General features: G+C 56.4%; 1 protein-coding gene across 12 annotated transcripts in view; it reads right to left on the bottom strand.

Moving 5' to 3' along the window:
• ZNF385C (zinc finger protein 385C) overlaps positions 1 to 16719 on the bottom strand; it is a 50314-nt gene that overhangs the window by 20573 nt on the left and 13022 nt on the right. For 9 of the 12 annotated variants that reach the window (XM_044744906.2, XM_014833700.3, XM_070483272.1 and 6 more), the window contains one exon: positions 5805 to 6056. In XM_044744906.2, the coding sequence (XP_044600841.2) occupies positions 5805 to 6054 (250 nt within the window). In that variant the 5' untranslated portion in view covers positions 6055 to 6056. Of the gene's footprint in view, positions 1 to 5804; positions 6057 to 13240; positions 13657 to 16719 lie in introns of those variants that run through there. The other 3 variants (XM_070483267.1, XM_070483269.1, XM_070483268.1) reach the window with 3 other exon arrangements.

Genomic DNA, 16719 nt, shown 5'->3' on the forward strand with positions numbered 1-16719 from the left:
TCTCCTCCTTTTGCTCCTTCGTCCCCTTCTCCCCCTCCGCTTCCTGAAAACAGGCAGGCTCTCTACTTACCTGAGCACCTGGTGGCTGGGAGGGGGTGGAACAGGGGAGAGGAGACAGCCAACCCACAGCTGGATCCAGTCTCGCATTCCAAGCCCGGGTCCCAGCGCTAGCCCCCCACCCCCGTCAGCATCCTGTCTCCACCAGACAATAACCTGTAATCTCTGGAGCAGCCAGTACCCGAGCCCAGCCGCAAAGACGGTCGGGGGGGGGGGGGGGGGGGGGGGGGGGGGGGGGGGGGGGGTTGGCAGCAGCAGCTCCTGAAAACAGGTTTGTTAAGAAGAGGCTCTAGGAGGAAGGACTTGCTGGGGTGGGGAGAGGAAGGGAACTCAAGCCCAGAGCTAATTAACCCACCCAGACACAGACAGAATCTTTGTCTTCCGTGGGGGCAGGGATCTGAGCTAAGCCCCCTAATTCTCCACCCAGAAGGCCTTGCCTTTCCTGGTGGTCCCTCGGGGGAGATGCTGATGGTCAGGTTCGCACTTGGGGGAGGGGGATGTGATGGCTGTCCAGGGAGAGCGAGAAGCAGTCCCATCATCTGCCACTTAAGGAGAACAGCAGCAGGAGGCACTGGTTAGATTTCAAAAACTTCTCAGTGCTCTTGCGGGAGCACAGTTTCTCTGAAACATGCACCCAAAGGCTTCAGGATGGGCTGGGGGGCACTGAGAAGGACCCAGCAACCCAGGGAGATTCTGAAGTGATAGGGGGACAGGCTGGAGGGCTTTCGGGCCTCCTGATGAGACTGAAATTAATCCATCTGTGGGGAGTGGGGGTGAGGAGCTCATCAAGCCGGTGACCCAGGTGTGACCTGAGCTCAAAGTCTTTGATCTCTGGGGCTCAGAACAGGCTTCTGCAGTCAAAGACTTGGAGAGGAGATGGGGGGACTGATTAGAACCAGAGCTAGGGGAGGTCTGAGGGTGCAGGGCAGGGGACAGCCTCCATTGCCACTCTGATCCCTCCCCGCCCCCAAAGGCATAGGGACGTCTGTCTGGTGCAGCTGCAGCCTCTTTGCCCTGAAATCCATTATACTCTGACTGCATCTCTGTTTTCCTGTCCCCCTTAGTGTCTACCCTGCACTCCCCACGCAAGTCGTCTTTGGCCATTTCAGTAAGCCAGGGCTTAAGTCATTTCTGAAATCCCCTTCTCTCCACTCTGGTGTCATGTTGCTGTGGATGGGGGGACAGTGGGGGTGGGAGGCTGAACTGGATGGCTGGGTCAGTCCTGCCAAAAGACAGGGGGGATCAGTTGACTTTAGGAGGCTCCCTACCCCCTCCCCAGCCAGCCTAGGCAGAGCAGGCCATGGCTGGCATCTCCCTATTTTTCAGTTGAGGACACCAAGGCACAGGGAGAGGAGAGGCCAGGGCCCTAAGCATTTGTGGAATCATGTGTCCTGGGAGCCAGGCTGCCTTCTCTGGGCCATCCCTCCTCCCCACTCTACAAACATTAAGACTCAGTGTCTCTTGATGTGGGCCGTTCTCCTCAGCAGCAGGAGTGGGGGGTGAAATAGGCTTTAGAGTCAGACACGCTGGCATCTGAGCCAGCTGTGTGGCTTTGGGTGTGTTGCTTAAAGTCTCTGAGCTCCAATATCCCAATCAGTAAAGTGAGGGCTGAATGCCATCATCTCTGCCTGGGATGGCTGTGGGAAGAGGGAAGGCCATGTGCATGTGGAAGTGCTTTGCCAACAGTTCAGCTCCCAAGCACTCAACTTGGTGCTGGGGGTAGGTCATAGCTCCTTGCCAAGGTGTCCCCCGTGTGCTGTGCGGGCCCAACATCCACACAAGAGGTTGGAGCTAGGAGGGTTGAGCTGGCAAACCTTTCTCTTTGCAGATGTTCAAGAACCACCGAAAATTATTGAGGAGGGTGTGTGTGTGACAGTCAGTAAGATCACTGAGTTCAGCCTTAGGGGGTGGGGGTTCTTGGTGCCCACAGCCCAATGGGAGGAGGGGCAGGGGGAGTGAAAGTTGGCTCAAGACACATTCTTGAAGAAGGAAAAGGCCTGCTGTGTGGGAGACAGAGACAGAGGGGGTGGAGGATGGGCAGGGAAAGGTGGGGAAGTGCCTGGAGGAGGGGGATGGGGAAATGTGGGGTACCTGCTGTGTCCCCATCCTGTGCCCCCTCCCAGGTGTTCCAGGCTCTCTCAGGCTGGCGGCTGAGTGTGGCTGAGGAAGGCAGCCTGTGACTCAGGCATTGGTGAGGAAGCTCAGAGCGGGAGAGCCACCCATGCGTCTGCCTCCCTCAGAAGGCCTCCAGGGCATGAGCAGGAGCGGGTCCCCGCCTCACTGCCTGTGATGGCCGGGCACTGTGCAAACCGCCAGCCCCACAGACCCCTAATCAAAGTGACAGCTCCAGGAGGCCTCCCAGAGAGGGAGCGTCCAAGTGTCTGCCTGGGCCTCCCACCCCGACACCGTCAGCACCCTCCCAGGTGCCACAGGAGCTGCCACAGGACCGAGGCCTCAAGAACAAAGCAGCAAGTGAAGCGCTCCTCATGCTTCTCCTCAAGCCTCCTGAAAGTAGAGGTGGCTCTCTGGTTCCGAGGCTGGAGGCTGCCCCAGCCAGCCGCACCCTAAGGGTCTCTGCCAGGCCTACCATAGGCTGGGAGAGACCTTCACCTGAGGTCCCCCACCCAGGGGCAGCTGCTAGCATCCTCATGCTGGGGGCTGCCTCTCCCACCCCCAGCTCTCAGAGGGCCAGGGAGACAGGAGAAATCCATCGGGGGCATGGCCTGGAGTAGGCTCAGAGATAACTAGGCCAGTGGACAGCAGGTTCTCCATCCGGAGCCCCAGAATTCCAGGGTTCCCAGAAATCCGAGGACACTTCCTCCTCACCCCAGGCACAACCACCACTTGCTATGCTCCCACAATGCCCTTGCTCCTGTCAGCATGGCAGTTGTAAAGGTCTGGCCCCAGGGCTGTCTCTCTGATGATGAGTGCCCACAGGGTAGGCACCAAGCACACTCAGGGCAGAGTCCTGGCATCCTGCACGGGGCCAGCACAGGGCTGGAGGGCTAGGCAATGGATGGACTGAAGGACAATGGAGGGACAGTGACTTACCAGGTCCCATTTAATAATCTGGAGAGGAGTACGAGGCATCGTGTCTCCTGGTGATCCCCCAAACCTACGCAGTACTTGGGGATGAGGACTGTGGGAAGAGGGAAGCCAGGTGAAGGGGGTCCTTATCCCTCTGGGCACCCTGTCCCTGGCCACAGGTATCTGGTGCTGTGGTCTTTCCTCCTCACACCCCACCTGCTCTCTCCACGTTGGCATGGTTGGGGGGGGCGAGTGCTTGTTCCCTGGGGACCACTGCCTGGAAGGAGTACCCAAAGAGGCCGTGTTAGGGGGAACAGGGTGGGATGCATCCTCAGGCCACAGGACTGGCCTTCCCCACCCAACACTCCCCTCCAGCCCTGCTTCCCTCTCGGCGGCCCCCTTACTAATAACGGAACTGCCCATCGCAACATCGCCTAATCTAGAGTCATCCTTGGCACCTCTCCCCCTTGGTCCCCACATCCCATCAGTCACTAAGTCCTGCGGGCCCTGCTACAGACAAGGCCCCAGAATCTGTTTCCTCTACCCCTCTCCCTTCCTTCTCATGTACCCCCAAGCCTCACCCTTACCCCTTGCCGGAGACCTCTAAAACCACTAACTACTCCTGCTCAAAAGCCTTCAGTGACACCCATCACCTCTGGGACAAGGCCAAACGCCCAGCACTGCCCGCTGCCCCTGGAAACCACAGCCTCAGGGCTCTGTGCATGCGCTCCAACTGGCTCCCAGCCTGGGACTCCCTTTCCCTCACCAAGATCCAACCTCAGTGTCATTTCTCTGAGGCTTTCCCTGACTTCTGTCTGTTCACCTCTCCCTCTGACTTCTCGAAGCACTCCGTACCCACCTCTACGAGGCCTGTTATTATCTCGGGCAAACTCGTCTGCACATGTAGTTCTTTAGACAGCTCTTTCCTGACAGGCAGCAAAATACGAATTCCAGACAAATACTGATATGTTCTTACTTATATGCAGAATCTAAAGAATGCTGAACTCATGGAACTCATGATGGTGGTTGCCAGGAGTTTGGGGGTGGGGGAAATGGGGAGATGTTGGTCAAAGGGTACAAACTCCCCCCTGTGAGATAAATAAGATCTGGGGGTGTGCTGCCCAGCATGGTGACTATAAGGAGCAATACTGTATTATATACTTGGAAGTTATGAGGAGAGTAGATCGTAGCTGTTATCACCACACACACACACAAAACGTGAGGGGATGGAGGTGGTAACTAACCTTATTGTGGTAATTATTTCAAACATCTACATGTATCTAATCATCACATTGTACGCCTTGAATTTACATATATGTCAATAATACTTCAGTAAAGCTGGAAAAAAATTAAAATATGAATCCCCAAAACAGCAGCTTGCACATAGTAGGTTGTCTCTGAATATTTGATGAATTAATGAGTGATTTTGAACTCAGACACAGATGCACATGTGCGCGTGCACACCCCCTGCCCCCCAGAAACATCCACACAGTCAGATACACTCATGCAGAGTCACACCCTTGGGGGCCAGCCCCAGTGCTCAGGTGGCAGAGCTGGTGCCAGCCATCAGAGCATGCCCTGCTTTGCTTATGCAGGGACCTCTGCCTGCCGTGTCCCTTCTTCCCTCACCCCTATTCCAAAGCTCTGTGCACCCCCCTTCTTCAGGAGGCCTTTTGTGCTGCCCCAGGTATAATTGCCCTTTCTCCTTTGTACCCCTGGGGGTATGTCCTGCATGGCACCCACAACACTCATCTGTTCTTTCTGTGTCTGTCTCAGCCCAAAAGATAGACTCAGTCTTGGGGGGACAGGGTGGTGAGGAGTGAGACTGGAATTTATTTGTCTCCAGGCCCCAGCACAGTGCCAGGAACACAATGGCTGCCCCACAAGTAGTCACCAAAAGAAGAGGCAGACGTCTAGGGGGTGTCTGAGTTCAAAGCATAGCCCTCTGGCAAAGCTACCAACCTGGGCTGCAAGGTAGGTTTCTGGTGGCCGCCCCCTAAGAACCAGGCAGAAGTTCCAGCCCTTCCCGCCTCCCACACTGCGCCTGGTTCTGAACCTGTTTCCCCTGCCAGCCAGCCTCCCGCCCCTCCTCACTTTGCTCATGGCCCCCATGTGCCTGTCAGCTGGAATCGCCCTCACGAATGCATTCACCCATTTCCTCCAGAAATCTGCCTTGCAGCCAGCGGCCCCCCTCCACGCTTGCAGCCAAACCTCTGCAAAGTCACCCCAGCCAGGGAGAGGCAGAAATCCTGGCCAGGAGTCCAGCAGCCAAAGGAAGAGGAACTTCCCCCTACCCTCCGGACCATCCCTCAGCCTGAGTGTCGTGCATCTTGCTGACTCCAGCCTTCAGAGACCAGAGGGGGTGCCTGGATACCCTGCAGCAGAGGCCCTTGTCTGAAAGACTATTCCTGCCAGGGGTCCAGAATGGAGAAATGCTACTTAGGGGTCCTGGTCCCAAAAGACCTCATCAGGAGAGCCCCCAGACCCAAAATGACCGCAAGAGGAGACCTCAAACCTAAAAACCCTCAGACCCTGAGAGAGGCCATAGAGGGTTGTCCAGATGCAAACACACAACTTGACAGCATCTGGGGCACTTCAGACCCTGAGACCCCATTGAGGGAACCCCATATCCAAAGACCGCACAGAGAGAGGCAAAGACCCAGAGCCTCTCTCAGGGGCCCAGAACCAAGTCTGTGGGAGCAGCGCCCCTGCGCACTGACCTGGCCCTGCGGGGGTCTTTCCCAGGCTGAGCTGCCGAAGCCGCCTCTGGTGGGCCCGCCCCCCACAGTGCACCTGGGCCTGGGCGGCCGAGTTCAGCTGAATGTTGCAGACGTCGCACAGCGTGTACGATGGCCGTTTTCTTTCTCGCTTGGGCTTAGGTGGTTCTGGGGGCCGAGGTGGGCACTCAGCAACTCCAGATACGGGGGGCTCCTTCTCACCTGGGGGAGATGGGCTCAGGGGCCGCTTCATACCTGAGCAGATAGAAGGAGACAAGGAAACAAAGGCCGTGTTGTGAACACATGGAAGGAGCAAGAGGGGTTCAAGACCCAGAGAAGCCTGAGCTGTGTGTCCTGGCCGAAACTCCTCTGCTTTCGGAGACCCCCCAATGCAAGGGTGGCAGAGGGGAACATAATGGGGTCAGTTTCAAACAAAGCAGCATTAGAATGCAGAGTTCCCGGAAGAGCGTCAGAAATGTCTGCACACTGGGCCACAGAGCAAAGTGCTCAGGGAGGGAGACCCGAGTCCAGGAAGCCAGGTGGGCACAGAGGGAGAGGCAGCAGCGAGCTTGGTGGAGTCACGTTCTGGGAAGCCAGAGTCCTGTTCTCAGCCCTGCAGCAGCGCTGACAATCCTGTGACTGGCAGGCCTGTGGCGCCTGCTGAAGACGCAGCAGCTGCTGGCCAGAGGGGTGACTGTAGAAATGCAACCTCCCTATGCCCAGCACCCGGCTGAGTGACATTCACAAACGGTGACAGTGTGTGGAGGCATCCCCACTCCTGCCCTGCATCCACCCCTGCCCCATGTGGCTCCAGATGCCCCCTGCTGTCTTGGCCGCCCAGGCTGTGCCAACAGTTGGTGTTTTCACTAGAGACCTGGGCCCTGCTGCCTGGGTCTGCTGAACACAGCCCCATCTCTCTCTCTCTCTCTGTCTCTCTCTCTCACACACACACACACCCCAGGCCCCGGAGAGCACACGAATCACCCCTCCAGCCCCTCATCTTCCGTAGACAGTCCTTCCTTTCCAGCTCACTTCTCTGCAACTTTCCTACCTGACTCCGCCTCTAACCAGGTCTATTCTGGGGCAGCCAAATGACCCTTCTCAGACTAAAGCGTGTTCATTTTCACTTCCTTCTTGAATCTATGTGCATGCTTCCTGCCTCTGCTTCAGACTGGGGACTTCCCAAGGGCAGGGCCTGTGTCCCCCCTCACCAGGACACGGAACTCCTGAGGTCAGGGACTGTGTCTCTTCCTCAGACTTCGGGACCCCCAAGCCTAGGGCCTCAATGAGGCATCACCAAGTCCATCTCTCTTGTTATGGGCTGAACTGTGTTCCCCCAAAATTCATATGCTGAAGTCCTAACCCCCAGTACCTCAGAATGTGATTGGATTTGGAGAGAGGGTCTTTAAGGAGGTAATTAAGTGACGTCATTAGGGTGGGCCCTGATCCAACATGACTGGTGTCATAAGAAGAGGAAATTCGGACACAGACAGTTCCAGAGGGAAGACCATGGGAAGACACAGGGAGAAGACGGCCACCTGTAAGCCAAGGAGAGAGGCCTCAGAAGAAACCAACCCTGCTGACACCTCGATCTGGGACTTTAAGCCTCCACAATCGTGAGAAAATACTTTTCTGGCGTTTAAGCCCCTCAGTCTGCGGCACTTTGGCAGCCTAGGCCCCACTAAGACACCCCCTAAAGGGCATTTCCTGTGTCTTCAGGCTCACGCTCATTTTACAAAATAGACCAAGTCAACTGAAGTGATGCCGTAATATTCTCATAAGGCCACACATCCAGTGGCGGAGCCCACCTCTGAACAGAGAACATGAATGTCTCAAGTCCACAGCCAAGAACCCTGCCTGCAGTCCCTGGACGCGGCCCCCTGCTCTCAGTAAGCTGCTTGTCCTTATTGTGGGCAATGGTCCCACATAAGTGTCTGCCATTACATGTGGGGACTGTGTGTGAACGGAACAGAGGGGCACAGCGGTTAAGAGCACTAACTCTGTATTGACTCATACCTGGTTTTAAATCCCAGCTCTGCCACTTCCTGGCTGTGTGACCTGAGCTTCAGTCCCCTCGTCTGTATATCTGTAAAATGGGGTGATAGTAACAGTTCCAAAGTCACAAGCTCACTGGGAGGATTAGATGAGCTGATCCATATAAAACACTTCTCAGCGTCCCATAAATGGCAGCTGTTACTAATCCGCAGTGTGTCTGTGTTTTGCAGCTTTGAGTAGAGTCACCTTGTCTGTCACCCTGTATGTCTGTCATGTGTACCTGGGTCTCTGTGAGTGTCTCTGTTACCCCATTGTTTGTTGAGGTGAATCTGTGTCACTCACTCTGTGTGCATGTCACAGTGCAGCTATGTCATGGTGTGAGTGTCATTGTGCCCATGTCATGTAACGAGACTCAGTGAACATCTGAGACTCAACATGTGTTGTGGGTTGAATTGTGTCTCCCTCAAAATTCATATGTTGAAACCCTAACCCCTAGTAGTTCGGAATATGAAATACGACCTTATTTGGAAATGGGGTCATTGCAGATGTTATTAAGATACAGGTGTTATTATGATTTCAAGATTTCTTATTTGGAAATAGGGTCGTTGCTGATGTTAGGTTAAGAGGAGGCCCTACCGGAGTAGGGTGGTCCCCTAATGCACTATGACTGTGTTCTTATAAAAGGGGGAAATTTGAACACAAGCATGCACGCAAGGAGAAGACCATGTCAAGATGAATGCAGAGGTGGGGGTGATGCTTCCACAAGCCAAGGATTGCAAAAGATGCCAGGGAACCGCCAGAAGCTGGGGGAGAGGCCTGGGACAGACTTCCTCACGGCCCTCAGAAGGACTCAACCCTGATCTTGGACTTCTAGCCTCCCAAACTGTGAGACAATACATTTCTATGGTTTAGGCCACCCGGTTTGTAGTGCTTTGTTATGGCAGCCCTAGAAAACTAGTACACCGTGGGTCCGATCTTTGTGTGGTCAGAGGTGCATGGTGACGTGACGGGCCCGTCGCTCTGCAGGTGGTGTAGCTGGGCTGCAGCACCAGAGATAACCTCCAGGTGGCGCAGCAAGCATCTTAGCGGGAAGACAAGAGGTGAAACTTGGTACCAATCGCTCGGGCGGACCCCACTCCTCCACACTCCCGGGGCAACTAGGCTGCCCCCGCGAGCCATGCCAAGCTCCTGGCTCCACGTATGGGGTCCAAGGCACAGCCCTGTCCACAGAGGGCACACTGGAATGTCACTCCACGGGGCTGGGTGCCCCTCACCAACATTCTGCACTCTCTCACGTCTAGATGGAGGGCATTATAGCTATCCTCTTGCCTTTATAAGTCTCCCCACCCTCCCAGAAGGAAGAAGGGGCAGGGAGAAAGTACTAGGGGTCGAGTGTTGGAGGGGGTTTTAACCGGCCAGCGGGGGGAGGCTTCAGGAGAATGAAATTTCCCCGACTTTACCAAGGAGAGCTGCCTGCCTCACCAGCAAGGGGACAGGGGTATTTTGAAATCTCGGTTCAATTTATGACAGGGAGGCTGAGGACATGGCCCAAGAGAGCAGACAAATATCTGCCACAGGGCTGATTAAACCTCTGTGATATACAGCCCCTGGGCTCACAGGGCCTGCTTGGATTCTGGGGCTAATTGTGTGCCCTCAGCCAGGCTGCTGGGCCTGCTGCAGCCTGTCCTGCCTGACCAGGCTTCCCAGCTGTCTCCTCAGGAGCCACACCACTCCAGCTAAGCCACGGCCCAGCCAGGAAAGGTGGAGGAGTGGGCAATTTTTAGGGCACACACAGGTCGGTCTAACCCCTGCCGTGAGCATCGGCAGGTCAGCACCCCCTGTGCTGGGTTCTGTTCACAACCAGCATGACTCATCGGAGCTGGACCTATCCTTGGACAGGACCTGGTCCACACGCTCTCCTTAACAGAAGAGGAAATTGAGTCCCAGAGCAGGGGAGTGCACTTACTTCAAAGCACATAGAAACACAGTGCAGGAGCTGCTTCTAGAAGTTTCCCTGCCTCCCTCTCTACCATCCAGCGCCCCAGGCCACCTCTTCTTTATAATTACAACCCCATTTATCAAGAGCTTACCGTGTGCCAGGTGCCTTACACACAGGCTCTCTTTTAAGCTTCACAACAACCCCATGAGGTGAGCACTATTATTAACCTATTATCCCACTTCATAGATTAGAGAACAGGCTTTGAGAGGACGATGGCCGGACCTGAACCTACACCTGTCTGACTCCAGAGCCCAAGTCCTTCACCACGGCCCTGTTCCACCTCTCCCCAGAGGCTGCCAAGCCCTGCTTTGAACTGCCGAGTGGTGAGGGGTTACAGATTCAGAGAAGGGCTCCCGCTGCCCAGCCCCGACAGACCAGGGTGCCAGGCAGGAAAGTGTCACACCTGGGCAGGAAGAGTGGAGGCCAGAGAGGCCGAGAGGAAGGCGTGTGAAGAAATGGGGAGAACTGCACTTAACTCTGGACAAAAAAGGTGAAAGCAGAGAAAAAGAGCACGCCCGTACCTGGTGTCTGTCTGTGACTTACACAGGAAGGGGCTAGAGCTCCCTCTGTTCTCACCTTCCCTGAGAGATGGGTTGAGGCTGCAGCAGGGAGGGCAGGGGTGGCACCACGGGAGGGACCCACCCACTTGAATACAGGCACGCAGCAGAGCTGGAGAGTTGATGGAGGCCATGGTTGCTGTCCGCCTGTCTGTCTGCATGTCCATCCATATGGAGCTGGAGGGGGCGGGGCGGGGCGGGAGCTCTCAGGCAGGGCCCCAGTGACGAATGGACTTCAGGGCCCCGGGTCTCAGCGGGGTCGTCGGCACTGCAGTGCGGTAGGATTCTCTGCCTACCTTATCCAGTGATGGAAAGGGACTTAGTACAGAGCAGAGAGTTGTTTCAGCTGCAGCCTGGGAAAGGCAGTCCTCGGGGAAGACTTTGGCCAAAGGGTTCACAGGAGATGAAGGTTCTAGGCCTGTCCCCAGCCTTTGGCAGGCATGAAGGGCTCCCTTACCAAACCCTTAATGAGCCCAATTACACTCTGGTATTTTCTCCCACATCTGCCAACATCTACCCTCCCACCTCCCCCAGCCGGGTCCCGGGCCCTGCCCCTGACAAGGGAGCCTGGCTGGCTGGCCAACCTTGGGCCGGTCCCTGCCCCTCTGGGCTTCAGTTTCCTGTCTTTAAAGAGGGGGTTGGGCTCGGCTAATCTCTTAGGTCCTTTGCAGCAACACAGAGCAGCTGCCTGTAAGGTGGGGGTAGGGGGAGGCCAAGTTGTATTTGTTTCTTTCAGCCGCTGCGCTGCCGCCGCCACCGCCAAGAGAGAAAGGCCGGGTGGGTATGGAGAAAGAACTGCCTGATGGTGAGTGCTGTTGCCTTCTGGTCACTGTAAAACATTGCCTCCGTCAACATCATAACAACCCTGTGAGGCTTACAAATGAGGAAACTGAGGCTGAGTCAAAAAGAGAGACAGGTGAATAGGGTCAGTTCTCTCCCATCCTATGATGCAGGGGCCGGGGTTGGAGACCCTGGTGAGTTCCCATCCCAGTCACTCACAGGGTCACAAGAAGGAGTGTGGGATCCCTCCCCTCCCCACCAACACAGCTGCAGAGAGGTGTCTGGAAGAAGAGAAGCCTCGTCTGTTCTTGTCCCAGTACAGTGTGAGCCCTACTGGGCTTGGCTGCCCCGTCAATGCCCCCGAGGAGCCACCACTGAGCATTTGGTCTCTTGTCCCTGCCACCTTCCCTCTCCCAAGGCTGACCCCTTTGCCGGGTGGGGAAGGGGAACAACCTAGTTCAGTGCATGGCCACCACAGACTGGCACCCATCCCAGTCATCCTGTGGGCCCAGAGAGCTGGAGTCAACCAGGGTCACACCCAAGACTCCCCAGATGAGCCAGAGACCCCCTAGCTATAGGAGTGGGATGGCCTGAGAGGGGCCAGCTGTGCCAACCCCCAGCCCACACATCTCTGCTTTGCCAGAGCAAGGGACCCTGGGACTGGGTAACAGCTGGTCCAGATGTCAGGGGACCCAGGAGGGGGGCCCACTGGGCAAACTAAGGCAGCCATGTCTATCTTCCCATCCAAAGTGATGACAGAGGAAGCCTGTCACCTTCTCCTGGGGACTGCTGGGTGCTGGGGATTTCAGGAGTGAGCTGACTAAGAGGTGCTGAAAGTCAACACTCCAGCTCCAAGGAAGGGCAAGAGAGGGCATGGGAGGTGAGGGAGAGCGATGGTCCAGAGATGAGGTCACCCACACTTCCCCTCCTCCAGTCTGTTCTGTCCTCACCCCCTATTGGAGGATATCCCAGAGGGCCTTCTCCCTTCCTGACACCCCCAAAGACAGAGACTGCCTCTCCTGGGCAGTGAGACTCCCCTAAAAGACCCTCAAGCCACCCTCAGGAAGGACGTCCTTCTTGCTATCTAAGCTGCATCTCTCCTTGAAGGGTCCACAGCGGCAACACAGAGCAGCTCCTCTAAGGTGGTGGTGGTGGGGTGTTAGCCTCACTAGCTCCTTTTCTAGCCTCTGCTACCAGGCAAGGCCTAGGAAACCTGACTTGTGCCACCCCCACCCCCCACGCCCCTCTTTTACACACACCAGGGCCCGGAATCTGGCACAGCTCAGCCTCATCCACGGCCTGCTCTCCAAGCCCAACTCCCCATAGGACTGAGCAGGAGCTCCCCCAAACCCCACTCCCTGCCACGATGGCCTCATCAGCACTTCCAAGTTGGGGCTGGGGGAATGAGTCCCGGGGACCAGAGGGAGGAGGCTGGCAGGTCCTGGGACTGTTTGCCAGCTGTGCCTCCTCCTCATGCCAGGAGGGCCAACCTCTGCCCATTGCTGGAGATGAGGCGGGCTGCTTGAAGGGGGCGGGGGCAGGACAGGAAGGCCTCCAATGACTGTGCATGAGGGAGGTGCAGGGGCCCCAGTGGCAAGTGTGCTCTTTGCACCCCCAAAAACACAATAGGAGATCTCCCCTTCCCCACCCCTTTCATTCTATTCTATCCCAGGGGCTGATAAGGATGGATTGATTTTTTGGATTCTCTGAACTCCGTAGGAAAAGAAGGTGGGTTATTTGGGCAAGGCCCCTGTCTGCAGAGAATGGTCCCCTCCCTAGGGTGAAGGTCTCACCCTCTCTGCCCAGCGGTCCCCAGCCTGCTTTCCCCTACCGGGAGCTGCGAGTCCTTCTTCCCATCACTCTTGTAGTCTCCACTCCCAACCTCGGTTTCTTAACCTCAGTAACTTAACCTCGGTTGTTACAGTTCTTGTCTCCCACCTTCCCCATACACAAGGCGGGGCAGGGTCCTGGCCGCTGCCCCCAGCCCTACAGAGGCACCCACCCCCGCACCCGCGCGCGGCCCCCTCGAGTGCTCAGCCCCGGCGGCGGTGTGTCGGTCCGCGATGGCGAGCCAGGAGGGCGGTCTCACAGCCGGCGCCCGCGCCTACCTGAAGGGCGCTCCCGACCCGAGCGGGGCCGCATCCAGCCGCCCGCGGCCACCCGGGGCGATCCGGATTCGCGGCTGCCGGAGGTGCGCGGCGAGTGAGTCCCGGGCCCGCGCGTCCCGGGGCAGCCACCGCGTCTCCCGAGCCCGCCCCTGGGCGGCCCGCGCGGAGCAGGTGCCAGGAGCCGCGCCGCCCCGAGCGGAGCGCGGGCGGGTGGCTGGGAGAGGGGCTGCGCGGCAGGGCGCCCCAGGAAGGGAGGCGAGGGGACACCCCAGGGCTCGCCCGGCGGAAGGGCTGGGCCCATTGGTGAGTATCCTCCATACCCCTGGCCAGGCAGGCCTGAGTGCCCGTGAGCTCCCGAGGGGTCCCAGAGCTCGGGGAAGGGACCCCAAAGTGGCTACCTCCCAGGGGCCTGCTGTGACCTCCTCCACCCCCTGCAACTGGTCCCACTTTGGGGGGGGGGCGGGGAAGCTCAGGGAGAAGGAGGACGCTGACATTCATGGAGCACCTACAGGGTGCCAGGAGGGATGGCATTCGATTTACAGGCCAGGAAACAAAAGATTGGGATGTTAAATAACTGGCCTAGTCACTCAGGAAGTGAGCACCAAATGGGAGACTCCAGACTGCTCCTAGGAACTGTTTCCGGAGGTCAGGGGAGACAGCCAGGGGGCCTGCCAGGGAACCGCCACCGGTGTGTGCGGCTGGGGTCCTTTCTGGTTCCTCCAGGGAGTCACTGCACAGGGTCTGGCCCACTGTGGGTGCACAAGGCAGGAGCGTGAAGCCAAGCAGGGGAGGGCAGGAGGCAGGGGCTGGCAGCGTGGTGTCCCACGAGCCCTGGCATCTTTCCATTATTGAGGAAACAGTAACAGGGTAAGAAAACAGAGGACTTTCTGTCCCCAAAGACAGGGGTCAGAAATGGCTCTTACATCCAAGGATGTAGCACTGTTGCTCACTTACCTCGTGCCTCACGTGGATCAGCCTTCTAGAGAGGAGGCCCCACTGTGAGCAGTCCTGGCCGCGCCTGCCCCACTGAGGCACGGTGCGGGGCCTGCCACTGGCCTCCCCGCGCGCCTCCCTGGTCCTCACACCCACCAACTGACACCTGTCTTGAGGCCTTTGCCCCTGCTTTTCCCTTAACCTGGAATGCTCCTCTGACCTTCACAGGGCTGTTTCCTTGTCACTCAGGCCTCAGCTCAAATGTCATTTCCCCAGGCCCGGTTTCCCCAGCCCCATTATTTTTTGTCCCAGCCCCTGGTAATTTCCCTCTTAGCACATCTCCCAAGATGTCATTGCTTTGTGTGGACACTCACCCATCTCCCCCATGAGGGCAGGGCCTTATTTCCCAGGGATCCGAAGCACCAGCACAAAGCTTGAGGCACACTTAATAGCTACCTGATAAATTGTTGTTGAATGAATGCATGAACTCATTTCCACTCTAAAAGTAAATCCACATCAAACTATACACTTTAAATGGGGGAATTGTATGGTGTGTGACTTATATCTCGAGAAAGCGGTTACCAAAACAAAAATAAATCCATGGTGGGGCCGACAGTCACGGTGCACCGTGTGTACCTCGCCGTCCCACAGCACACCCGTCCTCTAACTTGATCCAGTGACACCTCTCTCAGTCACAGTCCACATCCTGTGTCTGTCCGTGGAGAACTGCAGTTGCTCCAACTTGGAAGGGATCTGAGAGGTCATCCTGTCCCTTTTGTAATTCGTCCCTGACATGTTACCCTCTGGCCTCTGCTTGAACATGCCAGAGACAGGGAGCTCACTGCCTCAGGAGACAGCCCATTCCATTGTTGGGTAGTGCTCAGTGATAGAAATCACAGCAACCCGGGGGCTGAGAGCTGCTTCCGCGCAGTACCCATGCACGGGGGCTAGACCTGCTCCCTGGGAACGCAGAAAAAGCACATTTCACCTTCCACGGCCAGCTAAACATGGCCCGCAGCTTCTTCCTAAGAGGTCTCTTCTCCCAGTAAAGAGACGCATATCCCTCAACCATTCTTCCCCTGACATGGCCACCTCCGCCAGGAAGCCCCTCCTACGTGCTCCCAGGGCACCTTGTATGGGTCCCTAACACTGCGCTTACAATGTAATGAACTGTCTCCTCCAAGCCCTGCCCCGGCCACCCCACTGCACTGAGAAGAATAGTTCCGGGCCTGTATTCATTCCCTTCTGCCTGATACCCTGTATGGTGACCAACTGACCTGAACGAAGCGACTTCATAAAAGTTTCTTGACTAAATGGCCTCCAGGTGTTTTATTATCGCAATCACATCCCTCTAAATTTATTTAGGCTTTCAATGTCCTCCTTAGAACAGAACAAGGGGGAGAATCACCTCCCCCCATCCTCGACCCTGTCCTCTATTAATGCTGCCCACCCCCTAAGTTTTCTGTACTCTTGAGCAAGCTGTATATAGAGCTGAGGGTCCATGAAACCCCCCAGGTCTATTTTCATGTCATATGCTGGTGAGTTCAGCCTCCCCATCCAGTCTCCAAGAGAGCGATTTCTTGAACTGTGAGCATCAGACCTTCTATTTAGGCTTGCTGGCTCTCCCGGTCTGCCGAGCCTGCTGAAATCATTCAGCAGGACCACAGGTGCCAGCTTAGCACCACCAGAAAGACGTGGCTTCACCTAGATACCTAGGAACAACATGCCCCCAAATGCCAGCCCTGCACACAGACAAAACACTGCCATTAGTGGTGGGCTGTCTGTACTCCAGGCCCTTCCCACACTTTTATCCATCCATTTATCCTCCCGACAGCCCTGAAAGGCTGGTACTTCTCTCCGCACTTTGAAGACGGACGAGGAAAGAGAGGCTGTGAGAGGTTAATTTACCTGCCCAGGTTCACATGACTAGAAAGTGGGCATTGAACCCCACCTGGTTGACTCTAAACTCCAGGTTCCCGTTCCTCTGTGTCATGGTGCCCCTAAAGGCCTTATCCCAATGCGCCCCGTGACTTTTTTCCTATAAAAGTGGGGTGAGGAGGAAGAAAACACAGAAAACCTCTTCCTAGTAAGAGGGCTGGAGGTACCGCGGGTGCCGGTGCACCCTTGCCCAGCCACCGCTCGTCCAATGAGGGATTCAGGCCCCTGGTGATTGCCCTCTCCCCAGCCAGAAAATGACCCTTAGTCTAAATAAAGCCACTGAGTCTCTAGTTGGGCCATTCAGTTCTCACTGCTGCCCAGTCTCATCCTGTTATCTCCTCTTCCTCTGTTTTGTCTGTGATGAATCCCCAGCCCTAGAACATGCCTGGCACAGCGAAGGCAACCAATACATCTTGCTGGATTCGAGGAAGGAACCAGCTCTCGCTCTGGGTGCGAGAAGCGGAATGGGCTGTAGGGGCTTAGGCAAGTTACTCCCCGTCTCTGAGCTTCAGTTTCCTTACGTGTAAAAGGAGGCAATTAATAGACAACAACATCACAGAGGCTGCCTGCAGAGTGCCTGACGTCATATGTGCCAATTAATAAGATGG

Source organism: Equus asinus, chromosome 13 (genome assembly GCF_041296235.1).
Source record: "Equus asinus isolate D_3611 breed Donkey chromosome 13, EquAss-T2T_v2, whole genome shotgun sequence".
In the NCBI taxonomy this organism is placed as follows: domain Eukaryota; kingdom Metazoa; phylum Chordata; class Mammalia; order Perissodactyla; family Equidae; genus Equus; species Equus asinus.